This window comes from Myotis daubentonii, chromosome 4 (assembly GCF_963259705.1).
Source record: "Myotis daubentonii chromosome 4, mMyoDau2.1, whole genome shotgun sequence".
Taxonomy (NCBI): domain Eukaryota; kingdom Metazoa; phylum Chordata; class Mammalia; order Chiroptera; family Vespertilionidae; genus Myotis; species Myotis daubentonii.
Genome location: NC_081843.1, coordinates 14,994,602 through 15,015,246, shown reverse-complemented (window position 1 = coordinate 15,015,246; position 20,645 = coordinate 14,994,602). Strand labels below are relative to the sequence as shown.

Here is a 20,645-nt window from a genome sequence, read left to right as displayed (position 1 = left end):
GGGGCCTGAAAGCAATCAGAAGAGTAAGCCACAGGCTTCGGGCTGTGAAGCCGCCCGGGTCAGAGAAAGAGAATAAACAAATTGCAAGAAGCACGACTATCAGAAACGCGGGGAGGGAAGGAGTCAGGACTCAAGGTCCACAACGAAACAGCATGTCCTCCAGCTTCTAGCCAGGAAACGGCCAGGCTGACCCGGCCAGGCTGACCCAGCCCGGCCTGGGAAAGCAAGTTCCCATCCGACCCACCAGGCACCAGGCACCTTCCATGCGGTGGAAGTGGGAGAGGGCTTGCGGTTCAGAGGGGCCTGGAGGACAGAAGAAGGGCGGGGAGAGGCCGCCCCCTAGTGGCAGCCACGTGACAACGCACAACCCCCTGGTGGGTCCGAATAGGCATTTTGACGCAGGTTGAGGTTCCAGGCGACCGCACTCGCTCCCAGTGGCTGGAGAGGTTAAGGTTGGGGATCCTCAGTGTCCGGGGAGACAAGAAGCTCCCCCTGGGCCAGAATAAGCCCCTGGGTGAGGGAGCAGGAGGGAGCAGGAGAGAACAGGAAGGTCCTGGGCGTGGGCAGCAGGACCCAGTCACGTAACCAGCCCTGTTGGCTCAGGCCCAGCCCTCGGGCACACCGCTGCCCAGGAGGGCATGAGAGCCCTGATTGATCCCTTCCTGGAGGACAGCAGTGGGACCTGTGCCCTGGCCTGGCCGGGAGCCTGTGGGGCCAGCAGGGCTGGGCCCAGGAGCATCTGCATCAACACCAGGAAGACAGATAAGCCCAGCCCAGCCCAGTGGCGGCATTGGGTGAGGGCACCCAAGGTATGGCTGGGGGAAAACAGGGCAGCTGACCAGGCCACCCAGGGCCCAAAGGCCCATATGAGACCCAGACTAGGGGCCCCAGGCTCAATGCTGGCCTTGCAGTGGAGGTGCGGGTGAAGTGGGGGGTGAAGTGGGGGTGGGGAGTGCAGTTCCCTTTTCCTGGACCCCGGACACACCGGGGCCTGTTGGCCTGCCCTCAAGAATACCACCTCCTCATTGGGGCGATGGCCAGTCAACAAATAAATGAACCAAACCAAGAATATTCATGCCTCACCTTTCCTCCAGGTTCCTGGGGGAGGCTGGCTGCACAGCTGGGCCGGACTGGGAACGGGGAGATGACCTGGGTGGGTGGGTCCTCTCTACTGAGCAGTGTGGGGGCTGGTTCTGGCCCTACAGAGATTCCTGGGGTGCCCCCTGGACAAAGTCCTGGATGGCCTCTGAAGGTCTCGTCTTCCCTGACGCTCCTGGTGGAGGGGGTGGTTCCCCACACACCTGGGGCACAGGCCTCCGCCCCTGACAGGCCGCTGTACAGTTTTGGACAGCGCTCCCTCCTGGCCCTGGGAGGGAGTCCCCACTTCGACACTGATGGGCTCCTGGGGACAGTCAGAATAAGAGATGCCAGCAGATGCGAAGAGAATGAGGACGGTGCTGCCCTTAACCTGGCTGCCTCCTGCTCCAGGAGGAATTCCTTGGACCCTTCTATTGTGCCCCCCACCCCCCTTGTAGGAGCAGCGGGCAGCCAGCCATCTCTCCGTCCCTACCCCACACTGGCCCTCCCTCCCTCACATCTGATCCCCATCAGCGCCTGCCTCTGGAGAACCTCAGAAACAAGCGAGTCCTTCCCTTTTTTCTCTAGGGCAGCGGTTCTCAACCTGTGGGTCGCGACCCCTTTGGGGGTCGAACGACCCTTTCACAGGGGTCGCCTAAGACCATCGGAAAACACATATATAATTACATATTGTTTTTGTGATTAATCACTATGCTTTAATTATGTTCAATTTGTAACAATGACATTGGGGGGTCACCACAACATGAGGAACTGTATCAAAGGGTCGCGGCATGAGGAAGGTTGAGAACCACTGCTCTAGGGAGACCCTCTCTTATCTGAAGAAACAGCTCCCTCAGGCTATCAGGAGACCTGGTGGGTGGGCCTGTGGGCATTATTTGGATTTAGACATGTCCCAAACTGTACAGCAGTCTTCCAAAGTGTCTGTACCAATTTTGTGTTTCCACCAGCAATGAATGAGAGTTCAACTTACTGTGTTTTTTAAAAAACATATAGATATATTTTTATTGATCTCAGAGAGGAAGGGAAAGGGAGAGAGAAAGAGACAGAAACATCAATGATGAGAAAGAATCTGATCAGCCGTCTCCCGCACGCCCCCCATTGGGATCAAGCCCGCAACCCAGGCATGTGTCCCTACTGGGAATTGAACTGTGACCTCCTGGTTCATAGGTTGACGCTCAACCACTGAGCCACGCTGGCCGGGCTCAACTTAGTTTTTTTTAATATATTTTATTGATTTTTTACAGAGAGGAAGGCAGAGAGATAGAGAGTTAGAAACATCGATGAGAGAGAAACATCGATCAGCTGCCTCCTGCACATCTCCTACTGGGGAGGTGCCCGCAACCCAGGTACATGCCCTTGACCGGAATCAAACCTGGGACCTTTCAGTCCGCAGGCCAACGCTCTATCCACTGAGCCAAACCGGTTTCGGCGACAGCTTAGTTTTTTATATCTAATGGCAGAGAGTAAGCGCTAAGCTACTGCCATCATTATCATCATCTTAGCTCAGCCAGCAGGACTCTGAGAGGGAGAGAGCTCCAAACTGCTGAGGCCCCAACATGGAAACCGAGCCAAGAGGACCATCGTACTCCCCGCTTCTCCAGACTGATCCTGGGGCAGCCCAGCCCTCCTCCTCACGTATGGGTCATCTTCTGCCGTGGTTCCCATGCAACGTTATTTCCAAGAGATGCTAATGGGCTTTCTTTGTGAAAGGACTGTGTGGTCACAGATTTTTGGGAAAGCTAAATTAGTTTCTTTGTTGCAGGACTTCTTGATGACTTTGATCTGCTAAAATGCATCAGGAAACTGTAAGAGGACATACAGTAGGCAGAATTCTGCAAACTTGGAGCCCTGGTTTTGGAGGAGTTTCATAAGGGACTTGTGAGATGCTGCCCCATGGTCTCTAGGGCCAGACTGGATCTTCAAGATTCTGTTGGTCCCTCCCTCTTGTAGGCTCTCCTGATCAGACATCCTCCGTCTTCTCGGGTGGATTCTTCCCTAAAATGACATTCCTTTCTGGACCTGTCCCTGTCCTGTGGCTCATCCAACAGGAGGGGGCGCTGGTGAGCTGAGACATCGCTGCCCAAGAGCTCATTTCCAGGTTAGGAAATGGCACCCAGGTCTCGGTCCTCATTGAAATTTGCTCAATAAAGCAGGTGTGTAAACATGGGGGTAACTTAAGGTGACTGAATCAGTGCTTATTTCCAGTCTATGTCGCGATGACCCCACCCCCTGTCCCCCTGTTCCCCATCACCCCCACTCTCAGGCTCCAGCTGAGCAGCCTCACTCTGTAGAGTCTTTCTTCAATGGTCTCTCCCTTTCTCTCCACCTCCAGGTCTTTCCCTGTTTGCGTCTATGACCAGGTGCAAAGCTACGTATCCAGATTATCTACCTGCAAAGGAGTTGTTTTTTCCCCTTTTAATCAAGCCTCCTTTGCAGGTGAAAAGTGGATCATGGCTTGAAGAAGAATTTGCACACAGCCTGTCTTTCACAGTCTGATCACAGTGCTGCCCTGGACAACTGTTTAAGATAATGGGAGAAATGGTTCCGTCATTTCAGAAGCAGGCCTCTTTGCAAAATAAAAATAGCTGTATGATGATTATAATATTAATGCATTCTGTTTAGAAAGAAGCATAAGAAAAAAACTTTTGAAAATCACCAGAACCAAACTGCTAACCCTTTTGGTGTTGGGCATTTGAGTTGTTGACAAATGTCATTAAAAACGACACCTCCATGAGCCCTGGCTGGTTTGCTCTGTGGTTAGAGTGTTGGCCTGTGGACTGTAAGGTTTTGAGTTCAATTTCCCGGCAAAGGCGTGTACCTGGTTGCAGGCTCAGCATGTGTGGGAAAATGCATCTCAGTTTTCAAAAGACTACTTTGTTTTTGTAAGATTGGTACAGTATTATTAAAAAACTAGAGGCCCAGTGCACGAAATTTGTGCCTGGCTCGAAACTCTAGGCCTGGCTGGCGACCAGGGCCCATCAGGGCCTCCCTTCCCCCGGCTGCCAGATGCTGGCCTTCCTTTGTTCCTCGCCGCCCCCTGGTGGTCAGCGCATGTCATAGTGAGCAATCCAACCCCCAGTCTCCCAGTGGAACTCCCAAGGGGACACTTTGCATATTAGCCTTTTATATATAGAGATTGAAGCAATACAGAAAAAGAATAGAGAAAAATGTCTGAAATCCTATCTGGAAATAACCATAGTTTTGTTTGAACATTGTTCCAGAAATCTGTTTGGAAAGACAGATTCAAGGACAGGCAGATGGAAGGATGGCTAGGGTATGGGGTCAGGACAGAGGCTTGGACCCACATGCTTGTTTTTCTAAGACACCTCCAAACTCTAGAAAACAACAAGGAGATATTAACAAAGGGAATAATTCTCTAAGCGTGCTGGGCCTAGGGATGTGTGGAGCCTCCCAAAGGAGGGAGGCAGATTGGGGTGGGGGCCTCAGTGGAGCTGGCGGTGGGGGTTCTGGGGACTTCAGGGAGGATACAGCCTGTGGCTTAAGCCCTCAGTTTATAGATTTGTTACAGCAGCACAAGCTAATAATACACAAGGTTAAAAAAACCACGTGCCAGGGTGGCCTTGGGGAATCGGAACCTGGACCTCTTCAGCTTGATACTTGGGTAGTTTCATTTTATTTCCAACGCTTACACTAATGGAATTTTAATTACATAAACGATTAGGCATAATGTGTGGTTGGGTGTCCTGGTTTTCCAAGAAAATTATTTAATTTCTCTGGGGGAAGTGCAGATAAATTTGTAGTTTATTGCTCTGCATCCAACAAAGAATTTGCATTAGTGAGTAAACAAGTCGGTGAGCATTGAGAGGTTCAGAAACGTAAAGCTGAATTGCTCCCCTTAGGGTGGGCCTTCCCGCTTGGCAGCAGCCGCTCAAGGGCAAGCTACAAAGACCGCAAAGGTTGCCCATCCAGCGTGGCTCAGTGGTTGAGCATCAACCTACGAACCAGGAGGTCACGGTTCGATTCCCTGTCAGGACACATGCCCAGGTTGCGGGCTCAATCCCCAATAGGGGGCGTGCAGGAGGCAGCCGATCAATGATTCTCTCTCATCATTGATGTTTCTATCTCTCTTTCCCTTTCCCTTCCTCTCTGAAATCAATAAAAATATATTTTTTAAAAACCCACAAACAAAAACAAAAACCATAAAAGTCATCCCCTTTCCCCTCGCCAGCAGGCTCTTTCCTCTGACTCCTGGTCCCCAGGGATCAGAGGAGGTCACATGGAGGGTCCAGCTCCCCTACCTTTGCCCAGGCCAGGCTCACCCCTGAAGCTGAAGATCCAAGCCAAGGACACAGGTTCCAGCCCCCAAGGGCAGGTGGGGGCTCCCTGCCTAGGGCCGCAGGGAGCCTGGACCAGCCGAGAGGACAGGGGATGAAGGCCTTCTTGTCTGTTGTGCCTCATGATGCCCAAGCTCCACACCTAGATGGCAGGGAAACCAGGGCAGCCAGCCCTGACCCATCCCTCAACAAACCAGGCAGCCAGGCCAGGGCCTGCTGTGTGGAGAAGGCCCCATTGTTCTGGGCTCCTGACAGAGTGAGTTCTGGGGCACGCCCACGGAGGGGATTATGGCCTTGTAAATGCCCAGTAAATCCCCTCGAGGGGAGCCCTGGTCCCGAGGGACAAAGGGCCTGTGTTGAGTCTCCCTCAGCCGCAGGGCCAGCTCTGGGCCAAGGTGGAACAGGGGGTGGGTCTCCTCCAGGATGGGGGCCTCCTACACAGGTGTGCACGAGTGTAGGCATGTGTGTGGGAGGCATGTGTAAGCTCCTATGCATAGCGTTCGTGGGCGAGTGTGTGTGTTTAGGGCACATCCGTGTGTGAGCGCATGTGTGTGCATGTGCCTCCGTTATAACCCGTGGCTCTACGAAAATACACCTCATGGGTACTTTCGGGCAACTTGTGCCATCCCCTCTTTGTTCAGGCCAGAAACTGTCCCTTCCTCCAACTCCCACCCCAGGTAGTGCTTCCTGGAGTCTGGGCCCAGACAGACCCTCCTCTGGGCTCCAAACCCTGCCAGCCTGGAGCTGGGAAGAAGGCACCTGAATTGGCCGCAAAACGCCCCAAAATTCCCTCAGGCTGGGCTGGGGCTGGAACACAAGGCCCTTTGTGCAGCCTCCTGGCTCCTGCCACCCGGAGCCCCGGGGCCTCTTCTGCCTCCTTCTGGCAGGAGGTTCCCGGGACCTGGGTGGGAGGGCCTGGGAGGCCAGTTCAGGGCCAGAGGAAAGGGTGCAGTTTTCAAGTTAGAGGGCCTCTCTGCTCTGGTCTCCCCAAAGGGTGGCTGTTAAATGAAACCCTTCTACAGCCCCCCAGGCCCCGTGTGGCCAGTACCGTGGACGGGGCTGTGGCTGTTCCAGAGCAGGGAAACAGGGCTCACCCGAGTTCCGCTGCCTTTATGGGTGAAAGGTTATGTTTAGGTTTTATAAGTCTTTTTTTTTTTAAATTGACTTCAGAAAGGAAGGAAGGGAGAGAGAGAGAGAGAGAGAGAGAGAGAGAGAGAGAGAGAGAGAGAGAGAGAGAGAGAGAGAACATCAATGATGAAAGAGAATCATTGATTGGCTGCCTCCTGCATGTCCCCTACTGGGGATTGAGCCCCCAACCCAGGCATGTGCCCAGACTGGCAATCTAACCTGGGATCTCCTGGTTCATAGGTCAGAGCTCAACCACTGAGCCATGCCAGCCAGGCATCTAGGTCTCTCTCTCTCTCTCTCTCTCTCTCTCTCTCTCTCTCTCTCTCTCTCTCTCCCCAGCTTAAAACCATACACGTTTATTATCTCGCAGTTTCGGTGACTGGGCTTCTGCTTAAGGTCTCACATGGCTGCAGTCAAGGTGTCTCAGGTGAAGTAGGGAGGAACCCACTTCCATGTTCATGCCAGTTGTCAGCAGAATTCAGTTTCTTGCAGTTGTAGAACCCCTACCTCTGCCCCCCTGGCCCTGCTCATCTTCAAAGCCAGGAATGGCGCATGGAGTCCTTCTCCTGTTTCAAGTCTCTCTGACTCCCTTCTGCTGCATCTCCCTAGGGTTCCTAAGTCTTAAAGTCTCTGTCACGAGGATTCAGCTCTGCCCGTAGTGGAAAGCAGCCCCAGACTACATGCAAATTGGCGGGTGGGGCTGAATGCGGATAACACTTCATTGATGGGTGATGGCACTGGGATTTCATGGAATGTTCATGTGGCACAAAATGCTATTCTTTGGAATTTTTTTCTAACCATTTAAACATGTGAAAAGTGTTCTTAGCTCACGGGCTGTGCAGAAACAGGAAGAGGGCCTGGTCTGGCTGCAGGCTACAGTAGCTGCCCCGGGCCTAGGAACGTAGGTAATGAAGTTGCCAGCTAAACAGGGCCTCCACTCCATCTCTCAGGCCTCACAGCATTGCCATCTCAATGAAACCAGACTGTTCCGTTCCTGGCGAACCAGCACTCCCGGAGCAAGTCTGTCTGTGCACACGCGAGGCCATTCTCTTTTAGCCAAATGGGGACATCCTAAACCCTCGAGCTTCCACTGGCCTGTGTCCTTGGGCAATGTGCCGGTGCAGCAGAAGTGTTCTATTCCTCTTCACATCGTGTACTACAGTGGGGCCTTGACTTACGAGTGTCCCGACTAACGAGTTTTTCGAGATACAAGCCGTCTCTCGGCCGATTTTTTGCTTTGAGTTGCGAGCTAAAATTCGGGTGACGAGCCAGCTTCAGATACCCCACCCCTAGTTGGCGCAGCGAACGTCACAGTGAACACCAGAACATCAGCCCAGCATCACGTGTCTCACTCGTTCACTTTAAGATTTGACATACGAGCAATTTGAGTTACGAGCTCCGTCACGGAACGAATTAAACTCGTAAGTCAAGGCCCCACTGTATTTCCCTGCATAGAGGACACAATCATTTATTTAATGGGTTTGCCTCTAGACGTGTAAGTCCGCTGTTTCAAATCTGTGATTGCAAAGGATGCTGCAAAGCAAAACCTCGTACACCTGCCTGCATGGCATAAGTCTTCGGTGTTCAGGCTCTTAGCTGGAGAAGCATCTTGCTGAATTGTCACAACATCCTGTGAGTCAGTTCTACTGTTATCCGTACATATCAGATGAATCAAGGCACACAGAGGTGATGTACATGCCCCAAATCCCATGACTAGTAAGTACAAAAGACAGGATTTGGACATGGTCTGGCTCCAGCACCCATGCCCACAATTAGCCCCTATCTTTTTTTGTAAAGATTTTTTATTGATTTTGAGAGAGAGAGAGAAACATCGATTTGAGAGGGAAACATTGATCGGCTGTCTCTTGTATCCCCCCGAATGGGAATTAAGCCCGCAACCTGGGCCTGTGCCCTGACGAGGAATCAAATTGGAAAACTCTTCGGGTGCATAGGGCAATGCCCAACCAACTGAGCTACACTGGCCAGGGCATCAGCCCCTATCTTGATGACTATGACCTTATGACTCTGCCAAAAGGTTGGGGAGGCCCTGTGGACAGCCTTAGTTCCAGCCCTCACACAAAGCCTAGACTTGCTGCACCAGCAAGGTCCCGTCAACCCTGGGAAGTACCCTATTACCTCCAGATAAAGTCTGACCCTTGGCCGGGCCCCAGGCCCTCTCAGAAGGGCTGGCCAGGAGCCTCACCTCTTCCCAATCCTCTGTGCCTCCTGTCATGTTACCTTTGCTGTTGGTCACCCCACACCCCATTGAGGCTGTTTCATACCCAGCTACTCTCAGGCCTGGCACAGAGGAAAGATCACAGACATCTTCCACATGACAGACCCTGGGAGGCCAACACCTCGCACCAGACACACAGAACTTGATTGTCCTCCCCAGCTCTCAGAGAGGAGAGCTTGACCTGGACTCCTGAGAGCCCAAGGGACCATGGGCTCTGCCCAGACCTGCATGAGGTCCTCAATCCAATTGTGCACAAGGCAGGAGCCCTGGACCCCACGAACCGTCCGTGGACATCCACCTATGGCCCCTCATGGGGTTCAAACCTGTCTGGCCAACCCAGAAAGGGCTGTCAGCAAACTCCCCACACCTCTGAAGTCAAGGTCTAGTTCAGGTGCTCAGCGTTGACAGCAAAATACCATGTCCCAGTCCTGTTTTGTTTGCCTAAGCTCTGAGGCCAGGACAACAAACACAGCATGTCCATGTGGGAGCCTCCCCCAGGAAGAGCCCCCACCGATCTGTCTTCAGGGTGTCCCTTCTCCTTCCTTCTGGATGGGGGCCCACAAGGCCTGGGGTATAAAAGGCCAGGTGGCGGGTGCCTAGGTGCAAGTCTCCCAAGTGCCAGGATTGGGCGACAAGACTTTTCCTGGCCAGGTAGGGCGGTGCTCCCCTCCCATGGATGGGACCAGGTCTGGCTGCAGGCTACAATATGTGCCCAAGGACACAGACCAGGTCAGGCAAGGCCCTTCTCTGAGAGCCTGGTGGCCTGTCCCTTCTTTCCAGGAGCCTTGGGACACGGGAGCCAGAAACCATGCTGCTGTGGCTGACCCTTACCATCCTGTGGAGCACCAACTGCTGGGCAGACCGTAAGTCCGGCTTGGGTCTCCCTCTCTCCAGCCCATCCCCTGGGTCTGGGCTTGGCCCTTGACTAACTCTAGTCTCAGGACCGTCCCATCTGCCTGGAGGGGCTTCATCCAGTTCTGCAAAAAGATAACCGATATATTACTGTGTAATTTTTTCTCTCTCACTCACCTGGTTCTTTCGTCCATCTAGAGATGTATGGGAATGGAGGAAGCGGCAGGTATTTCAGTTCCTCTATCGACAATCAAAATGACATATCTGGGATCCGGGTGTCTGTAAGTCCTATAGGCATATTTAGGAGGTGAGTAGGGGCTGGGCACTAAGTCCTATCTCTGTCCCAATTCATGCCTCAGTCCTAGGAACTTGGGGAGGGGGGCTCAGCGCCTCTTCTCTAACATCTTCACTGGGCTCCTGATGACTCCTTGAGGCCAGTCTTGGAGTCATGCAGCCACCAGCCGTCACCTTTCGGTTTGTCCCTTTTCCTCAGCCACCTCCTCTCCCGCACACGAGTCCCACTTCTTTCTGTCTCCACCTGCAAGTGCAGACATTGCTCCTTGGGTTGATCTAAAAAAGGGATAAATAATGCTTCTCCCTACTTGCTCCTTTCAACCCAAGCTCAACTCAATAAAAAACAGCCTTTCAGTCTGAGAATGCCTGATGGGAAATTCAGGGGGGAGGTTAGGGTCAATGAGGAAGGAAGTGAGGGTCAGAGTGGAACACTGCTTGAGCACAATTCGCCAGACCCTGTAGAGACAGAAAGCCAAGGGCCATTCCCCTAATGTTAGGGTGGTGTCCTTGCTAGAAGCCTGGGGGGAATCTTTGCTCTACACTTAGGGGTCCCCGGGACCTGGGAGAGAGAACAGGGGAGAGCAGCCAGTAGCAAAGGGGACAGAGTGTGGGGTAGGGAGCAGTGGAGGAGGAGGCTCTTGGCTAGGCATCAAGGTGTGAAGAAGGACACAGATAAACTCAGATGAGCAAAGCTAGTGGGATTCCCCAGGCGAGTGTGAGAAGTCACTTGCTTCTCAGGCCTGCAACCTGATTTGGTTGGAGCGATTTGGGCTCAGAAAACCCAAGCTTGGCTGGGGAACAGCTTCCTGCTCTGAGCAAGGATGACAGCTGGCACCGCCTGAGGGATGGTGACCTGGCATTTAGCAGAGCTCTCCTTCCGGATGATCTCAGTGCCTGCTCCCCACAATCACCCCCACATGCAGATGAAGACACTGAGGCCCGGAAGGCTGGGCCACAAGCCGAGGACCACAGAGCCCGAAAGCTGCAGAGCGGCCTGTCTGTCTCAGGATCTCCAAGTCATGTGCTCAGGGACTTACGTAGCAGTGACAGGGCTATTCTTGCTGGTGGCTGTGGGGAGGAGTGTGTGAGGGATAGAGAACCTGGGGGTGATGCGTCAGCCTGAATCCAGAGTGTTCAAAGCTCCCCTTTCTTCCAGTATCCAGCTGAGATATGGATCCGCTTGGAGCAGAATATATGGCGTGTCAGGTGGGAGTGCCCAGGAGTTCATCCTGCAGCCAGATGAATACATTATCGGGCTGGTCGGCTCACACAGGATCTACCTCCGCTACCTGGTTGTATATACCAACTTGGGGCGCCAGGCCACATTCGGGCAGGACAGTGGCCGCAGCTTCATCGTCTACCCCGACGAGCCCGGTATGGTGCTCACAGGACTGTTCGGCCAGACTCAGCTCCTTGGCATCACAGGCATTGGTTTTAAATGGGATTATCCTCTAGCAGAGCCGGAGACTACACCACCAAGCACAACCCAGAATACTGAAGCGACTCCCTGATACACCAAGGTCTTGGCTTGGTCCCTGGTCAGGGCACATACAAGAATCAGCCAATAAATGCATAAATCAGTGGAACAACAAATCGATGTCTCCCTCTCTCTCAAATTAATTAATAAAAAAATTAAAAAGAACAACTAAATAACGCCACAATAAATGAGTCTTCCTGGGTCCCCAGGGCTGGAGGCCGTTGGGCTGGTGGTAGCCCTGGGATAGCCAAGTCGGGGCGCGGAATCAGAATCCCCCAAATAAAGCTTCTGCTGCAGGAACAGGGTGTCCGGGTATGGTCCTTGGGTCTGTGTACAACCAAAGCCTCTGAGCGTGTGGGGAACCTGGCCTCTGGGTTAGAGCTCAGGGAACGGAGCTGCAGGATGAGACAGGAGGTGGGTCTGACACCCCAGGCCCCGGCGAGTCTGCTGAGGATGCAGGACCCACGCTGGGCTAATTCCACAGTTTTTGAGGATTCTGGGCTCCAACGATGCCCCCCAGCCCTGCTCGCCATCCCAAGCCCAGCCTGCGGGCCTCTGCTGGCCCCGGCTCAGTCCTAGCCTCTCTGAGTGTGTCAGTGGCCTCAGGGAAGCCACTCATTCATTCACTCACTCAGCACATATTTGCCAAGACCTCACCCATGCCAGGCTCTCCTGGGAAGCAGGGGTGTGAGGAAGAAGAGACCAGATGTTCCGCTGAAGGGCACCTCCTGGGGGAAGAGTCCGTCACTGACGCAGGTGGTGACGGTTGGTTGTGGCATCTGTGTTGATGGGGACACATGCAGGGCATCGGACATGGGCACCTTCCCCGAGGTGCGGTGACCGGGATGTGCTTCAGGGAAGCCTTCCTGGAAGAGCTAAGTCCTAGAGGCCGAGTGAGAACGGCCAGATGGGGTCGAGGGGAAGAGCTCATTCCAGGCAGAGGGAGCAACACGGGCAAAGGTGAGAGCCAGAGACAGCCAAGGACACTGCTCCCTGAAGTGTGGTAAGTGATTATGGCGGCAACGGAGAACTAGGGCAGACCCAGGCCTGGCACACTCTTCGTCTCTCCTTTCACAAGCCGGGACTCCCACACGATCTCTCGCCAAGGCCCGAGTCCCAGAATCCTCCGGGACAAGGCTTCCAAACATTGCGGACCATGGCCACAGGAAGAAGCACATTCTATGCTGTGACACGGAGCACGCACACATCTGTCAAACTGCAACAGCCAAGCAGTCATGGTGCCCAGTGCCCATCCACCTGAACTCCCTGCTCATGGCGGCCCTCGAAGGACAGGACTTCCACATCACCGTCTACAAAAGGAGAAAACGAAGGCACAGCGAGCACGGTGGCTTGGCCTCGGCCCCACAGCCGCGCGCGGCAGAAAAGGAGGTTCAACCTGACGTGGTCTGGCTGCAGAGCCTGGGCTCAGAACCACAGACCAAGGCAAAGGTTTCCCAACCGATTCTCATCTTCCGGGTGAGGTGCGGCTGACGTATTTGTTTTTCTGTACTTTAATTTGAAGTTCTGGTTGAGAGCCACCTGTGGTTCTTAAGTTGGAGTCTGTGGGGGAAATGCAGAGAGCCCATGACCTTGGGTGAGGAAAAAACCACCTCCTTGTTTCCATCGTTTTCTACTGGAAATTTTGTTTCTCCTTCTATTTTTTAAAAAATATATTTTATTGATTTTTTGCAGAGAGGAAGGAAGAGGGATAGAGAGTTAGAAACATCGATCACCTGCCTCCTGCGCACCTCCCACTGGGAATGTGCCCGCAACCAAGGTACATGCCCTTGACCGGAATTGAACCTGGGACCTTTCAGTCTGCAGGCCGACGCTCTATACACTGAGCCAAACCGGTTAGGGCTTCCTTCCATTATTAATGTGACCTTGTTCACCTCATCAACAGGGCCTGGGACGTTGTCATATTAAGTACAGTTGTCCAGGTATCTTGAAATATACACTCATCCCTACTTCAAAATGATGGGTGTTTTAGACGTGTCTTTCAAGGTGTCAGTAGTAACAGCACAGAAATACAGAGAACACGTATCAGCGACATTCTGACAGGTGCATCGGAGGTAGCTGTGCAGGACGCCCTTGTCCTCCGACGTGGGGGAGGCCCACCTTGCCCCCTCCTCCTTCCTGATCCTCCAGGCTGGAGGGCACTGCTGCTGCATAATTGGTTTCTTGCCCTTGATTTGCTAAAAGGGAAACCTGTTTTCAGTTATTAAGGGATTCTTGACCCCTTTCATGGGTGCTCACCTTTCCCTGCTTCCCAAAACCTCCTGGTGTGGCCACAGGATGGTCAGAGATGGGAGAGCACTAAAGTCATTGCCTGTGACAGGGATCAGGCAGGATGAGAGGAGGGAGAGGAGAGTGGGAGAAGAAGGGGAGGGGGAGGAGGACAGACAATGGCACCTGCTCAGGTTGTTGTATAGACAAACAGTGCAGCACAGTGGGCGGCACCGTGGATCCTTATTTGTGGAGGAGTTCTCAGGAATCCTCCATCCTTCCCGCAGCACGCCCAGCGCGCCCCCCTGCCAAGCTCTGCCTGGCACCTCGGAGGCAGGCGTTGGTTCAGATGCCCCACCTGTGCTCAGGACTTGGGGGTCATCAGGGTGCAACCTTCGCATACGGCCCGGGTCCAGGCCCACCCCCTGTGGTGACAAGGACCACGCGGGCTCTGGTATGTGCAGGATCTTTAACTCAACACGGGCATTCAGGGTCTCTCTGGCCATGCCCATTGGTACTCGCGCGAGTCACCTGGACGCCGGCTCTGCCAGGTGAGCGAGCGCCAGGTGGGATCCAGGACCCTCAGGCGACCTCCCTGGGACCCCTTCCCCGCGCCGGGTCCTGGGCGGGCAGAGAGCTTCTCGGGGCAGATTGCCACCTGAAGCCGATCCTAGACTCCTAGATGGCAGAAGAGTGCCTGCTGCTGACCGCTGGCTGACAGGAGCTGGGGGCGGCGGCTCAAGGAAGGGCACCTGAAGGCGGCCTGTCGCCCCCTGCTGGTGCTCCGGAGCAGGCTCTGGATGATGGCGCGCGCTCTGGGCCCCGCGGGGATGCGCTCCCCAGCTCACTGCAGGAGTTCCTGGGCCCCGTGGCCAAGGGCCTCCGTACAGGGGCTACAACGCCCCCAAACCTCAGCTGGATTCTGGGAAGGAGTGGGACTCCATACCTCCTCCCAGCTCAGCCAGCCCCCCCCTTGCAGCCCCCCACCCCCCAACCCCATCACCCCCGCCCCAATTTCCCAGCGTCTAGGAGGCCTTCCTGCATCTGCCCAGCTCTGAGCTGTACTGCAGTCCGCTTCACCCCTAGAAGTGGCCAGTTCTTTCCCTTCTGTGACCGCCCTCCGCCCCGGGCTACTCCTGGGGCCTCCCTACCGGGCAGGTGCTGTGCCCCCCGTCCTCCAACCAATGACCACGGCCCTCCCTCCAAGGAGGCCTCTTTAGACACATGCCTCCTCCTCGGTCTCCAGGTGTGAGCAGGACACCCACAGCTGTCCTCTTGGTCGCCCGCTGCCCCTAAGTCTATTCCTGCGTGCCTTGCGGGGCCGGTGGACAGCTGCCAGCCAGCGGGGCAGGGCCCACAGCCACGGGTGTTGTGGGCAGTCACCTCCTGCTGCCCTGGCGGGAAGGACTCTCTAAGAGTGTGGGCAGCTGTCCGGTCGGCCTTCTGTGGCGGCTCCTGCCGTCCACCCAGAGTGAGGCTGAGGCTGCCGCACTGGCCCGTTGGCCCACGCCTTCGCCTAAGCCCATGGCCACAGGTGGAGCTTGATCCACGCTGAGCCAGCCGTTCTCAGGGCCTCAGGTGGGCGGGTTCTGCGTGTGCCTGGTGGGGTCACGTGTGAATACAGGCCTTGGGGCAGCCTGTCCACCAAAGGGCTGAAAAGTGATGAACAAAGAACAGCAGAGAGACAGAGAGAGAGTCTGAAAGGCCTTCCAGCCAGGCTCTGTGTAGATCAGCTATTCCTGCTCTTACATTCCAAGATACATCCCAAGGAGGAATGCCAGAAAAAATGCAGGACACCCTGTTAAATTCGAATTTAGTTATACAATGAATAATTTTCTTAGTCTATGTATATGTATATCAAACCTTGCATTTTCAAAAAGAATAACTATGTCCCAAATATTGATTTGTGTGTGTGTGTGTGCGTGTGTGTGTGTGTGTAAGCATATCCCAAATACTGCATGGGGCATAGTTATCCTAAAAAATTATTTGTGTATATCTGAAACAAACTGTAATGGGGTGCACTGTATGTTTATTTGCTGAATTTGGCAGCCCTAACCCAAGACACTTGGGAGCTGTGGGAGGAGAGGGCGCTGGGGGTGGGCGGAGTGGTCAGGACTGGGTCTGTCAGGGAGGACCGCCACTCTAGCCAGAGGAAAGGGCAGATCAGGGAGACAGAACCGCACGTGATGAAGTGGGTCTCTGCTGCTGACGACCAAGGCACTGAGGCACCAGGAAAACCCCAGAGAAGGGATCCTTCACACGCTCCCATTTTGACACACGTGTGCCGAGCCTTTCCAAGCTTTGAGCACTTTCTCCAGCTTCATTTAGGATTGCCTCTCCCCCACTCAAGGCCGAATCGTTCCCTCTCTCTAGCACCCAGAGCCTAGGTGGGACCGAGGGTGTGCTGGGTGGCATCACCAGGAAGCCTGAGCGGGGAGGGCAGGGCCTGCTCTAGGGGCTCCAGTGGTTTGAAACCCTCCTCGGAGAAGCAGCACAGAGTTGACACATTTGGGGAGCCAGCCCTAGGCCCTGAGTCTTACTCGCCCCTTCATGAGGCCCACCACCCCCAGGAAGATCCAATCCCCCTGGGTGCTCCCCTTGGCCCTGCATCTCTGCAGGCAGCAGTATATCAGAGAGTGGGGCAGAAAGTGAGGGGGCAAGACAGGTCCTGGGTTCAGGGCCCCATCTTCAAATGTCTGGCTCAGCTCTGCATTCAGCAGGGGGAGGCCAGGCTTCATGCTGGGGGGTAAGGACAGAGAGGGCAGGGTCTTACCCTGAGCGCTGAAGGCAGGACTGAGAGGAGGGAGAGGACCGGGAACAACAGCCTGGCTCCGAGGTGGCACTCCAGGTCCTGGACCAGGGGGTCGGGGTGACAGACTTCGAGAACACTTCAGGGGAGGATCTGGGGAGGAGAGATCAGGTGTGAAGGCTCCTGGGGCTCCTGGAGGTAGAGGAAAGGGAACTGAGGAGAACCTTTTCCTACAGGTTTCAGGGCTTAATGAGGAGACAGAGTCCAGGGCTGAGGAGGAAGAGAGCAGACAGGTCCTGCCTGAGATGACCCCCAAGGGATTGGAGACACAGAAGCAACTACCCAGAGTAGAAGGCCAGCCGCAGAGAATGTTCAAGACAAGCCCCCTGTCCTTTCCTCCTTTGGGTGAATTTGCTTAAGCTCTCTTTAGATTCCCTCCTTAAAAGATCTCTTCTGCTGCCGTGTCCAAGGACTTTCAACAATGCCCACTGATGGAGCACTCACCCAGACCAGACTCCCAGCCTTTATGGTTTTGTCTCCTTCTTCTAAACTTAGATCATGTGATCCTCTATAGAGTTTTGATATTCAACTGTATTCTCTCAGGATTTTCCTGCATTTTAATCAGCTTTACTGAAACATAACAAACCGAGCTACACTGGCCAGGGCATCAGGCCTATCTTGATGACTATGACCCTATGACTCTTCCAAAAGTTTGGGGAGGCCCTGTGGACAGCCTTAGTTCCAGCCCTCACACAAAGCCTAGACTTGCTGCACCAGCAGGGTCCTCTGAATCCTGGGAAGTACCCTATTACCTCCAGATAAAGTCTGACCCCTTGGTCTGGCCCCAGACCCTCTCAGAAGGGCTGGCCAGGAGGTTCACCTCTTCCCAATCCTCTGTGCCTCTGTCATGTCACCTTTGCTGTTGGTCACCCCACACCCCAATAAGGCTGTATCATTCCCAGCTACTCTCAGGCCTGGCACAGAGGAAAGATCACAGACATCTTCCATGTGACAGACCCTGGGAGGCCACCACCTCACACCAGACACAGAGAACTTGATTGTCCTCCTGGGCTCTCAGAGAGGGGTGCTTGACCTGGACTCCTGAAAGCCAAAGGAACCATGGGCTCTGCCCAGACCTGCATGAGGTCCTCAATCCAATTGTGCACAAGGCAGGAGCCCTGGACCTAACGAACCGTCCATGGACATTCCACCTATGGCCCCTCATGGGGTTCAAACCTGTCTGGCCAACCCGGAAAGGGCTGTCAGCAAACTCCCCACACCTCTGAAGTCAAGGTCTAGTTCAGGTGCTCAGAGTTGACAGCAAAATCCCATGTCCCAGTCCTGTTTTGTTTGCCTAAGCTCTGGGGCCAGGACAACAAACACAGCATGTCCATGTGGGAGCCTCCCCAAGGAAGAGCCTCCACCGATCTGTCTTCAGGGTGTCCCTTCTCCTTCCTTCTGGATGGGGGCCCACAAGGCCTGGGGTATAAAAGGCCAGGTGGCGGGTGCCTAGGCGCAAGTCTCCCCAGTGCCAGGATTGGGCGACAAGACTTTTCCTGGCCAGGTAGGGCGGTGCTCCCCTCCCATGGATGGGACGGACCAGGTCAGGCAGGGCCCTTCTCTGAGAGCCTGGTGGCCTGTCCCTTCTTTCCAGGAGCCTTGGGACACAGGAGCCAGAAACCATGCTGCTGTGGCTGACCCTTACCATCCTGTGGAGGACCACCTGCTGGGCAGACCGTGAGTCCGGCTGGGTCTCCCTCCCTCCAGCCCATCCCCTGGGTCTGGGCTTGGCCCTTGACTAACTCTAGTCTCAGGACCGACTCATCTGCCTGGAGGGGCTTCATCCAGTTCTGCAAAAAGAGAACCGATGTATTACTGTATAATTTTTTCTCTCTTCCTCACCTGGTGCTTTCGTCCATCTAGAGATGTATGGGAATGGAGGAGGCACGTATTTCAGTTCCTCTATCGACAATAAAAATGACATATCTGGGATCCGGGTGTCTATAAGTCCTATAGGCATAATTAGGAGGTGAGTAGGGGCTGGGCACTAAGTCCTATCTCTGTCCCAATTCATGCCTCAGTCTTGGGAACTTGGGGAGGGGGGCTCAGCGCTTCTTCTGCAACATCTTCACTGGGCTCCTGATGACTCCTTGAGGCCAGTCTTGGAGTCATGCAGCCACCAGCCGTCACCTTTCGGTTTGTCCCTTTTCCTCAGCCACCTCCTCTCCTGCACACCAGTCCCACTTCTTTCTGTCTCCACCTGCAAGTGCAGACATTGCTTCTTGGGTTGATCTAAAAAAGGGATAAATAATGTTTCTCCCTACTTGCTCCTTTCAACCCAAACTCAACTCAATAAAAAACAGCCTTTCAGTCTGAGAATGCCTGATGGGAAATTCAGGGTGGAGGTTAGGGTCAATGAGGAAGGAAGTGAGGGTCAGAGTGGAACACTGCTTGAGCACAATTCGCCAGACCCTGTAGAGGCAGAAAGCCAAGGGCCATTCCCCTAATGTTAGGGAGGTGTCCTTGCTAGAAGCCTGGGGGAAATCTTTGCTCTACACTTAGGGGTTCCCGGGGACATGGGAGAGAGAACAGGGGAGAGCAGCCAGTAGCAAAGGGGACAGAGTGTGGGGTAGGGAGCAGTGGAGGAGGAGGCTCTTGGCTAGGCATCAAGGTGTGAAGAAGGACACAGATAAACTCAGATGAGCAAAGCTAGTGGGATTCCCCAGGCGAGTGTGAGAAGTCACTTGCTTCTCAGGCCTGCAACCTGATTTGGTTGGAGCTATTTGGGCTCAGAAAACCCAAGCTTGGCTGGGGAACAGCTTCCTGCTCTGAGCAAGGATGACAGCTGGCGCTGCCTGAGGGCCATGGTGATCTGGCATTTAGCAGAGCTCTCCTTCTGGATGATCTCAGTGCCTGCTCCCCACAATCACCCCCACATGCAGATGAAGACACTGAGGCCTGGAAGGCTGGGCCACAAGCCCAAGACCACAGAGCCCGAAAGCCGCAGAGCGGCCTGTCTCTCTCAGGATCCCCAAGTCATGTGCTCAGGGACTTACGTAGCAGTGACAGGGCTGTTCTCCCTTTTGGTGGCTGCGGGGAGGGGTTGTGAGGGATAGAGGACCTGGGGGTGAGGAATCAGCCTGAATCCAGAGTGTTCAAAGCTCCCCTTTCTTCCAGTATCCAGCTGAAATATGGATCCGCCTGGAGCGAAATATATGGCATCTCAGGTGGGAGTGCCCAGGAGTTCATCCTGCAGCCAGATGAATACATTACAGGGGTAGCCGGCTCACACAGGGTCTACCTCCGCTACCTGGTTGTATATACCAACTTGGGGCGCCAGGCCACATTCGGGCAGGACAGTGGCCGCAGTTTCATCGACTACCCCGATGAGCCCGAAAAGGTGCTCACAGGACTCTTCGGCCAGGCTCAGCTCCTTGGCATCACAGGCATCGGTTTTAAGTGGGATTATCCTCTAGCAGAGCTGGAGTCTATACAACAAAGCACAAACTAGAATATTGCAGGGACTCCCTGAGACGCCAAGGTCTCGGCTTGGTCCCTGGTCAGGGCACATACAAAAATCAGCTAATGAATGCACAAATCAGTGGAACAACAAATCAATGTCTCCCTCTGTCTCAAATTAATTAATAAAAAATTTTAAAAAGAACAACTAAATAACGCCACAATAAATGAGTACTCCCGGGTCCCCAGGGCTGGGGGCATGGGTCACCCTGTGGAGGCCGTTGGGCTGGTGGTAGCCCTGGGATAGCCAAGTTGGGGCGCGGAATCAGAATCCCCCAAATAAAGCTTCTGCTGCAGGAACAGGGTGTCCGGGTGTGGTCCTTGGGTCTGTGTACAACCAAAGCCCTCTGAGCGTGTGGGGAACCTGGCCTCTGGGTTAGAGCTCAGGGAACGGAGCTGCAGGATGAGACAGGAGGTGGGTCTGACACCCCAGGCCCCGGCGAGTCTGCTGAGGATGCAGGACCGACCTGGGGCTGACTGCACAATTCTTGAGGATTCTGGGCTCCAACGATGCCCCCCAGCCCTGCTCGCCATCCCAAGCCCAGCCGGCGGCCTCTGCTGGCCCCCGCTCCGTCCTAGCCTCTCTGAGTGTGTCAGTGGCCTCAGGGAAGCCACTCATTCATTCACTCACTCAGCACATATTTGCCAAGACCTCACCCATGCCAGGCTCTCCTGGGAAGCAGGGGTGTGAGGAAGAAGAGACCAGATGTTCCGCTGAAGGGCACCTCCTGGGGGAAGAGTCCGTCACTGACGCAGATGGTGGCGGCTGGT

At 54.4% G+C, this 20,645-nt stretch overlaps 2 protein-coding genes across 2 annotated transcripts; both read left to right on the top strand.

The window, feature by feature from the left end:
- The first annotated feature begins 9,377 nt into the window (after positions 1 to 9,377).
- Positions 9,378 to 11,536, top strand: LOC132232987 (zymogen granule protein 16 homolog B-like). Its single transcript, XM_059692869.1, has 4 exons — positions 9,378 to 9,408; positions 9,538 to 9,620; positions 9,808 to 9,916; positions 11,060 to 11,536. The coding sequence occupies exons 2-4, from the start codon at positions 9,566 to 9,568 to the stop codon at positions 11,412 to 11,414; spliced, it is 519 nt and encodes a 172-aa protein (XP_059548852.1). The 5' UTR covers positions 9,378 to 9,408; positions 9,538 to 9,565; the 3' UTR covers positions 11,415 to 11,536.
- Positions 11,537 to 12,652: 1,116 nt separating this feature from the next.
- Positions 12,653 to 19,969, top strand: LOC132232572 (zymogen granule protein 16 homolog B-like). The gene is made up of 5 exons (XM_059691947.1): positions 12,653 to 12,861; positions 17,869 to 17,919; positions 18,010 to 18,092; positions 18,279 to 18,384; positions 19,533 to 19,969. Exons 1-5 carry the CDS (start codon positions 12,653 to 12,655, stop codon positions 19,864 to 19,866), a joined length of 783 nt encoding a protein of 260 aa, XP_059547930.1. The 3' UTR covers positions 19,867 to 19,969.
- Positions 19,970 to 20,645: the final 676 nt, after the last annotated feature.